The sequence below is a fragment of the Ceratina calcarata genome, unplaced genomic scaffold, assembly GCF_001652005.2.
Source record: "Ceratina calcarata isolate Rehan_Ccalc_2016 unplaced genomic scaffold, ASM165200v1 scaffold60, whole genome shotgun sequence".
Taxonomy (NCBI): domain Eukaryota; kingdom Metazoa; phylum Arthropoda; class Insecta; order Hymenoptera; family Apidae; genus Ceratina; species Ceratina calcarata.
Window position 1 is genome coordinate 829,006 of NW_017177240.1, and position 9,664 is coordinate 838,669.

At 39.7% G+C, this 9,664-nt stretch overlaps 1 protein-coding gene across 1 annotated transcript; it reads left to right on the forward strand.

Annotated features, from left to right (window-relative positions):
* The first annotated feature begins 6,072 nt into the window (after positions 1 to 6,072).
* Positions 6,073 to 8,231, forward strand: LOC108629979 (protein ST7 homolog). The gene is made up of 2 exons (XM_018033012.2): positions 6,073 to 6,804; positions 6,876 to 8,231. The coding sequence occupies exons 1-2, from the start codon at positions 6,381 to 6,383 to the stop codon at positions 7,997 to 7,999; spliced, it is 1,548 nt and encodes a 515-aa protein (XP_017888501.1). The 5' UTR covers positions 6,073 to 6,380; the 3' UTR covers positions 8,000 to 8,231.
* The last annotated feature ends 1,433 nt before the right edge of the window (positions 8,232 to 9,664 follow it).

A 9,664-nucleotide genomic window follows, 5' to 3' on the forward strand; every position in this document is an offset into this window, starting at 1 on the left:
GGATGACGAATTTTTCACATCGTAGGTGATATTCTTTTTGCACGAAAAAAATTACTATCAGTGTTTTGTTAATCGGTTAAGAAAGCTTGCTGTGCTGCACGTACTCGAAGTAATATTCAGATTCGTTGTTTACGTAATCCAGAAAATTAAAATGCTGAAATGCTAGTTGTTGGGACGAATAATAAATATTTCACACAAAGAATTATAAAACCCTTACTGATACTAACTTACAACAACTAATACTAATAATAATAATAACAAACTAAAAAAGTTTCTACCCTAAATGTTCAGGTATGCGTTATTGCGCTTCAACATTTGCGATTAAGTAATTACTGAGAGTTGTACACTTCTCCGAACGCGTAAGGAGCTTAAAGCGGTAGAACGCAGACAACGATCATCCATTTGAAAGGACTCAAACCGTCGGAAAAATAAACAGACCGTCATATTTCTCCGGTTCACGGCTCTTCGAGACTTCTCAACGCTTAAGAAAGTATGTACATAGTTAACTTTGTCATCGGCGAGTCGGAAGACGGAGAATCAACGAGTTTCCCCTCGCACCGATAATCCTGACCTTATGTATCATCGCGCGGAAGTCGCGTTAACTATGCTTCCATTAAACGACACGTTCCCGGTGAAACTCGAGATACGAACTCCGCGTTAATCAACCGAGCGATCAAATCGCAATGCAAGACTTTATTGCCTCGTTAGGGAAGTTGCTGACCGATGCAATTTTAAATAGACGTCCTAGTACGTGGAATTCCGAATAGATCCGATTAATGTATATGTATAGCTCGATTAATAACAACGATTTGAAACGCGGAGGGAGGGAAGGGGTTGCAAAGGAAAAAATATGAGGGACGGAGAAATGAAAACTGAGAGAACAAGCGTGTGCTTAGCACTGACTAACCCCATTTGGTAGCGAAGCGAGAGAAATCCATTCCAAGGCGCGGAACATTACCCAAACCATCGGCCGGGGCCCTGAAACCCAGCCATGGTTGCCATAGTGACCGCGTCCTTCCCTCTCTTCGTACTTGCCTCGTACAACCCTCCGTAGCCCATTTTCCACCCCTTGCTCTGCCGACGCCCACACCACCGCCATCAGCACCACCACCGACGCTGTCCGTCCCCTACCTCCCTGTTTGTCTCCCTTTCGTCCTTCGGTGATCTTTTCCATTTTTTACTTCTACAATAACGTACGACGACATTCGTCCTGTATCAGTTTATTACATCGATCGATCGATTCTTTCACTCGTCTCGACGATTAAAGCTTCACTGAATTTTCTATCACTCAACATGACGCTAATCAAATACGATGGTAGCTGTTTAAAAATACAAAACGTCCAAGCGACGCGGTCGCACAATTTTCCCCCAGATTAGAATTTTCAAGAGATTTCCTCGTTAGACCCGGGAAACTTTGTAACCGCCGCCGAGTAAGACCCGACCTAACCAGGCCAGTTAATAAGAAGTTGACTCGGGGAAACAAAAGGAGGGAGAAGGATGTGAGCAAGAAAGTTTACACGGAACTCTCGACGCATAATTACGGACGCAACGGCTACGAACGGAATTTAATTCCGGAATCGGGTAGCGAATTCGTAATCGGACCGCTGATTACGGAACCATTCCCTTACGGTTCCACGCGATCACGTTTTTACGATAGGTGGAACTGCTTCTCCAGTTTTGTTATTGCGCTTCTTTCTTTTACACGTTCGGTAGAAAATTAAATTCTGACTTTTTCAATAATCATGACAATATTCTTAAAAATAAAGGAAATTGCGTATAATACATTCTCTAATTGCGAAGTGCGAATGAGTAGAAGAAACATTCAGCTATCGGAGGAATTCGCATTTTTGTTGGAATTAAAAGCATGAAATGTTGAGACGTTTCCTCGGCGTAATTTCAAGGTTGTCTGCCGTGTAATAACATAGACAAAGATCTTTCTTTTATCTGGACGGACACGAGAGAAACGTAGATCGGACTGTAGTCGTCGAATTAGTTTCCAGGTAGACTGGGACAAGATTCTAACGGTACCACGCGACTCGATCCGAACTGTGGGGCAGGATGGGATGGAATGGCATGGAGTTATGTACAAGGCGGCGCGGGCGGTTCAGTGACCGACCGACCGACCAACCGATCGACTGCTCGCTGCTTCGTCGCGTCCGGAGAAAAGAGCAAGGTGAAAAAAGGAAGAGATAGGACAGAAGGGTTCCCCGGTGTACTTCGTTTCAGAAGTGGTGCTTGTCTCGTTACTTGCGGTCTCGTAACTCGATTCTTAACCGGATATCATTTGCACGACGACGTGTTGATGGCAAAAAGGTGGAAGCAACGAGTAAATTAACACCCGATGAATTATCTCGCATCATTCGCTTGGATCCGTACGCGAGGATCGAACAGCTACGTAAACAGTGTACTTGGTTCATTCGTGGAGATAAATTGATTTCGGAAATAATAGTGTTTAAGAATCGTTGATACGGTTCTTATATCTATAATCTAACACACATCGATTGTCGCAGCGATGACTCGATGCATTCCAATTACGTAAGTGGTGCTGGGAACGTATCATCTGCCGAGGGATCGAAAAACCTCCAGCAAGATTTTCTCGTGGAAACTCAATACGAATACTACCGAGGCGAGCGATTGCATTCAGTTTCGTTGTTTCGCCGCGGCTCAGCGGTTGATGCAATTTTCGAGATCACGCAAAAGTTTTCCCCGCGATATAAACGCTCGACGCCACCCCTCTCTTACATCATTCGATTCACCTACGCGTGCACACTATCCACGCTTGCCCCTTGATCAGTCGAATAAATTACGCAATTTCCTTTCACGCTTCTACTTCGCGATTCGTTTCCTTTTCACTGTGACTCGACGTTCGTAGTATTGTGTTTTTCTGTTGGAACGTTTGTGGGGAGGAATGGGGACAACGCTGCGCCGTCGAAATAGACTCTCTTCCCTTTCGTTCGTAACATCGAATCATGCAAATGTGCACCGAGTGACACGGAAAACCGCTCTCAACAGTTTCAACCCTTAGTTACACTCGTAATTACGCACGTGCAGGCGCGCTATGTTACGTGTAAATTATACGTGCGATGTCATTTTACTATTGGTCCCTTCATGACTTTCAGAATAACACGATGAGAAATATGAAGTCCTGGTTTGACCACGGTCGATTTTATTCTACTTTGAAGTTCGATGCCGGTGGAACGGTCGGCAAAAGTTAAGTTAAACGTACTTTTTAATTAAGCGACTTCTCCGGCCAAGGTTAATTATCGTCTTTTATGTATCTCCAGTATCATTGAGTCTCGAGCCCTTACTCGTTACTCAACAATCGTTTCCTCTCTGAAAAGGAAACGAGTCTCATCGCGAGAGCTGCGCACGCTATCTTACTGACACACCTATTTAGAGAGCGCAAGGAAGGTCAGCCTATTAATAGAGCAACCTGGGATCATCGGGCTTTTGAACATCGAAAATTCTATCGTTATCTTATATAATGGAATATCTCGTTTAATCGTTTAAGACGCTCGGTTATGAACAGTTCAGGACTATCCGATGAATCCTCGCAACTGTCCGTGACATAATCGTGTATATATTTCCGAACGAAAGTAGAGCTATTATTAGCCGTCGGGTCGATACTTTTACTACTCTTTCTGTTTCCCTTCAGAACTACAAGATACGATCATGTTTCCGCTAGTTTTACATAAAACTTTTCACACAGGCCAATAGTAATTGCAGTCGCAATTTCATCGTTAACGCGACTAGGAAAGCAGCAGAACTAGGGGGGAAAGCTATCAGCGGAGGGAATAAGAAGTACGTGGATCGAAAGGGTGAGGCAGTAATAACGAGAACGTTGGGAGCACGGTGGAAACTTCGGCCGGTCGTGAAAGTGCCGTAAGTCACGTTTTAACGAGCGCCCGATTTATACCGTCGCCGTTCCACTGACCTCGCAACCACGATACCACCGGCGCGCACGTCCCCGTACCCTCTCGCGCGAAATACTACAAAATTCGACGCGTATCGCATGCGAAAATAAGCGCCGTCGATCATTTCGAATCGATACAGCGGCCACGCGCGTTAACTGCGCTTGCAGTTTATCACGTCCTTCGTTCCGTTCGTTTTCGTTTATCGTTCCAACTGCTAACAGCATTGCGAATAAACCACGCCAAACTGCTTTTTTAACTGCGCGTTATATCGCACGGGAAACTTTAGTCCTGCGTAGACAGTCGCAGGCAATTAACTTTAAATTAACTCGTCCATCAACTTATTTCCTTGCACTCCTTTTCACCCGTATATACTCCGAGGCGAGCTCAGTCGGTTCCCACATTGGCGAACGCACGTGCTCGCGTAGATATGCAAATCGATATTGCCCGTGTCCCTATGTAGCATCTAATTGTCTGTCATAAGCATATAATCGCGCAGGTATCCGTGCATGTTTTAGCGTTCTCGTGTAGGTGCGCGTTGCACGTACACTCGCACGTTCAGGCGTATCTGTTACGGCTGCGTGTACCAATCTTACGTTATACTTCTACTTCTGAATAATGATAGGGATTTCTGAATGTATGAGCAACGACTATTACAGTGATTTATGCTTCTGATTCGTAAGCAGTCGATGCCTATAGCTGATATTTTATGACTAATAAAATAGAATTCGTCGATGCTATTATGAAAATTGGAATTGCTAATAAGAAGCGTTACCATACTTTTCTAAGTAGTCGAATAGGTTTTAATAGCTAGCATGTGCGATATAAACAATCTCTCTCTGGTGTTAAGATATAACGCACGATCTGTATCAGTACATGTGTAAACGCGATCGTGCGTATCTACCATGCATCCATTTGTTTCTACAGGCGTCGAGTTGCATTTCGCATGTTCCAAGTGACAACGCTCGGTAACAAGTTTATAAACTTTTAATGAACGTATTATTGCGAAGCGCTTTTATTATTTAACATGTAAAAGTCAATAACGTCGTACCTGGTAATGTAAATAGCACGCGGGTGAAGATCAATTTTAGTCATCGCGTTGCATAAACGAAGATTCCTTAATTATTCCTCAGTGTTTAATTCGATTGAAATTCTTAATTTGTAAATCGGAAACAGAAATAAAAAACTATAATAATACATTGGGTGGAGTCACCGAGGAGATACTATTAAAGATTGACAGTACCCGTGTAATCCTTGAGACAGCTCAAACCACAGTCAGTGATCGTTTTTTTCGATGGTAATCGGCACTGAGGAAGATGCAGATACAACTTTTGTTTGAAACACTTTTCGCTAGAACGAAGAAAGAACTTTGCAATAAACAATTTTATTTATTAATTAATTATTGACGCTAACGAAAAACGTTGTAAACAAAAGTTATAGGCACTGACGTCCTCTACAAGAAAGACTATGAATTTTTCTCCTAACTCCGGTATTTAACGAATTAAGTATGATTAATCAGCATTTGATTGGTATTGACAAAGTCAACAGCAAACTTTTGGGAAAAGTTTAATTTTTCCTCAAATGCTCCTAAACCCTTGGACCTACGAGGAATTGTATAGGACCTTATTTGTAGCTGACAACTAAAGCTACAAGTCGGAAACATTTTTCGCTAGCGTTGATAGTTAACAAGTACTTGACAAACAACGAAAAAATAGTTTATTGCAAAGTATTCGTTAACTATCGACGAAAAAAAAAATATTTCATAAGAAAGTTGTAGTTTTTGACGGTACTAACAGCAATTGAATTAATGGGATAAGCAAATTCTAATTTCATAGTAAAAAAAGAAAAATCTAAGAATTATTCTATATCAATGTTTGGAGACTGCATTGTCACCTACTGGTGTAAATTTTATTCTCTTACCCAACCGAACTTTATCATCTGATTAAATTATCGTAAATAAATGAAATACGATACTTCCGATATTTGGGACAATTTGAGGATTTAATAAACGGAATGTGATCGCGAAATTTAATAAATGAATCCTCTTCTTACAATTTTTTTCAAATAATCATTTAAAGTGTCGATAGGGCATGGTGACATCATCTAGCGGTGGAATCTAAATGTTCATGAAGCAATGTATGTAGCATTCTAAATCCGGCAACTTCAGACAAAATAAATGCTACCATATTTACTAGTATAGCTAGTATACAGTGCACAGAATGAGAGCAGTTATGCGTTGTTTTAAATTTAAAAAAGTTATATGCAATCGTTAAAGTCGCGCATAAAGTTTCCTTCCACTGTATCTAGTTAAACACAATTGAAAGGAATAACATTTTCCGAGTGATGTAAGGATAATGCAGAAACGTTGACAGTGCTATCGTAGTTGTTAAATAAACTATTCCTACGGCAATAGAAAAACAGTGCAAGGAGAAACAATACAAAAACAATACCTCTGTTACTGTATTATAAATGGCCCTATTATTCACAAGCATGTGGGACTCGACAATGTTTCTGAGCACCTTAACCCCGAAGTTCTACGTCGCTCTTACCGGAACATCGTCCCTGATCTCCGGATTAATCCTGATCTTCGAATGGTGGTATTTCCGAAAGTATGGTACATCTTTCATTGAACAAGTATCATTAAATCATATTTCACCATGGATCGGGGGAGGTGACAATGGATCAGATGGTAGTAGCTCGGGTTTAAATGGTTCAAGTTCAAATCAACAAAATGTTCCGGAGTGTAAAGTTTGGCGTAATCCTATAAATTTATTCAGAGGTGCAGAATATCAAAGGTTTTATTGGACCACGAACAAAGAACCATTAACGTATTATGATATGAATTTATCTGCTCAAGATCATCAAACGTTTTTCACCTGCGAGGGTGATACAGGTAAATGGAATACTATTCGGTACTGGTACATTAGAAGAATTCAAGAGTAATAATTATCTTTATTTTTATAGGTAAGGCTGAATATGAAATTATGCAAACAGCATGGAGAGAACGAAATCCAGTTGTGAGAATAAAAGCTGCTCACAGTGCTCTCGAGCGAAATCCTGATTGTGCTCCTGCATACATTTTATTAGCTGAGGAAGAAGCTACTACTATTGTAGAAGCAGAGAAGATTTTGAAGCAAGCTTTGAAAGTAGCAGAAAATAATTACAGAAGGTCTCAGAGCACTCAGCATCAAGGTGCCATTGCAGAAGCTATACACAGGAGGGATACGAACGTATTAATATATGTTAAACGAAGATTAGCCATGTGCGCGAGGAAATTGGGGAAATTGAAAGAGGCGATAAAAATGTTTAGAGATTTGACTAAGGAAGTTCCACCGATCATGAACGTATTAAACATTCACGAGAATTTAATCGAAGTTCTATTGGAATCGCAGGCGTACGCAGACGTCCAAGCAGTATTAGCGAAGTACGATGATATAAGTCTACCGAAATCTGCGACTATTTGTTATACTGCAGCGTTGCTGAAAGCGCGAGTAGTTGCTGATAAATTCTCAACGGACATCGCTAGCAAAAGGGGTTTAACTACACCGGAGATGATAGCAGTCGAAGCTATTCACAGAGCCGTTGAATTCAACCCTCATGTACCTAAATATTTGTTAGAAATGAAACCTTTAATTTTACCGCCTGAACACGTACTGAAAAGAGGAGACTCCGAAGCGATCGCTTATGCATTCTTCCACCTTCATCATTGGAAGCAGGTGGAAGGAGCACTTAATTTATTACATTGTACGTGGGAAGGAACGTTCAGGATGTTGCCCTATCCTCTAGAAAGAGGACATTTGTTTTATCCGTACCCAACTTGCACAGAGTGCGCGGATCGCGAACTCTTACCCTCGTTTCACGACGTGAGCGTTTACCCTAAAAAGGAGTTACCGTTTTTCATTTTGTTTACCGCGGGCCTGTGTTCCTTCACAGCACTCTTAGCGCTTTTGACGCACCAGTATCCCGATACTATGGGCGTAGTTGCCCGATCGATGCTCGCTTGGTTCTCCCATCCGTTTTATTATATTTTAGACAAATTAGAAGCTATCTTGCCCTCTAATTTATTACAACAGCTCTCTAGAATATAAGACATATATGATCTCTGTAATCATGACTCTTATTGTGATATTTATGACACTTATGCTTTCGTTGTCATATACATCAATTACATGTATACATTCGTACTTCCCAAATTTCTTATGACTCATATCCTAATATGTACGTATTTATAAAATTGATTATTTACTGAATGTTGTTAGCTGAAAACGCTGTGTAGCGATCAGTACATGTACGACTAATAAAAATTTGAATATCTTTGAATCAGTTCTCCATGTATCTCCTACTATTTTGTTTAATCTAAGACAGGTTGTATCAATCAACAATCGATTTGATTAGATTTCATATTTATTTAATAATTGATATTATCAGTAGCTCATAATTGGTGGCGAAAGAACAAGGCAAATCAGAGATACTAATGTTTGAAATTGTACATAACATCGTGGAATTTATTAAATGAAATTAGTAATAGAAAAATGTTGATAATATTTACAATTGCTTAGAGTGAACAGTAGAATCGCGCTAAAAATGTTAAACGAAAATGAGTGCAACGTAAATCATAATTAAAATGCGAAGTATTTTGAGCATTATGCAATATCAATTATCTTTAATCTCTGATCCGCCTTTCCATCACGAGACGTTTACGATAGAAGAAAGAGTTAAGACACTTGGAAGTCAGAGAGCCCAGGTTTCATACGCGGGGCTGGCTCGCTATGACTTTGATTTTGCTTCAAACATTCAATCTCGATTGATCTTAAACCGATAAGTGATAAAATTTGTCACTTTATATACAATACCTCTTTCATTTTATAATTTACTTACTTAAAACGAACATACGTAACGCAGAGATACTATTAAATAACTATTATCTTCACACAACTAAGATAATTCGCGTTATGACTATTTTAATGTATGTGTGTAATAAGAACATGTAAAAACTTTCAGATGTGTGACTCTTAAATTTTACTATGCAGTTATCTTTATCGTATCGTTACAATTAAAAGTATTTATAGCAGTAATAATCTATAAAGTAGGAAATAGTTTTGAGTATTCATCTCCTGCTAATATCTGAGCTTGAGTACACGCTTGCTTCTTTCACTCGATATTCCATGCGAATCTTTTAAACACCGTACAATTTCTCTTCTCGCGCCGCCGTGGTGGGATTTTCTATTGCCGAAGAAACAACTACGAAAAGAATTCGGCAAAAGTTCACGCAATACATTTATGTACAAACTATAGATTGTCCTTTTTTCTTTTTTTTAATCGATCAGTTCTTTCTGTAGATCAATACACGTAATCACTTCACTGTGTTCAGATTTGATCGTTTCGCCATTTCCTACAAATAAGGCACCTTTAACAAATTACGCTGTTATAGGCTATAACGATCTAGCAGTCCCAACATTCAGTCAATGTCACAAAGTCTGCACCGACAGTAGTTAACTCGTAGTTCATCAATAAGGCATACATAGTCATTTCAACGTATACAACAAAAACCAGTTATACATATTTAAAAGTACTTAACGTAACAATAAAAATTTCGCAACTCATTCCCTGTTTCGTTCATAGTTTCTTACATATACGAAGCATAAAATTTTTGCAAACAATACCTTTCACAAATCATTCTTATTTATTATTAAAAGTCGTATTTGTACAAGCTTTTATCAAAGATAACTCTTATAGAAACTAAGGAATAATTC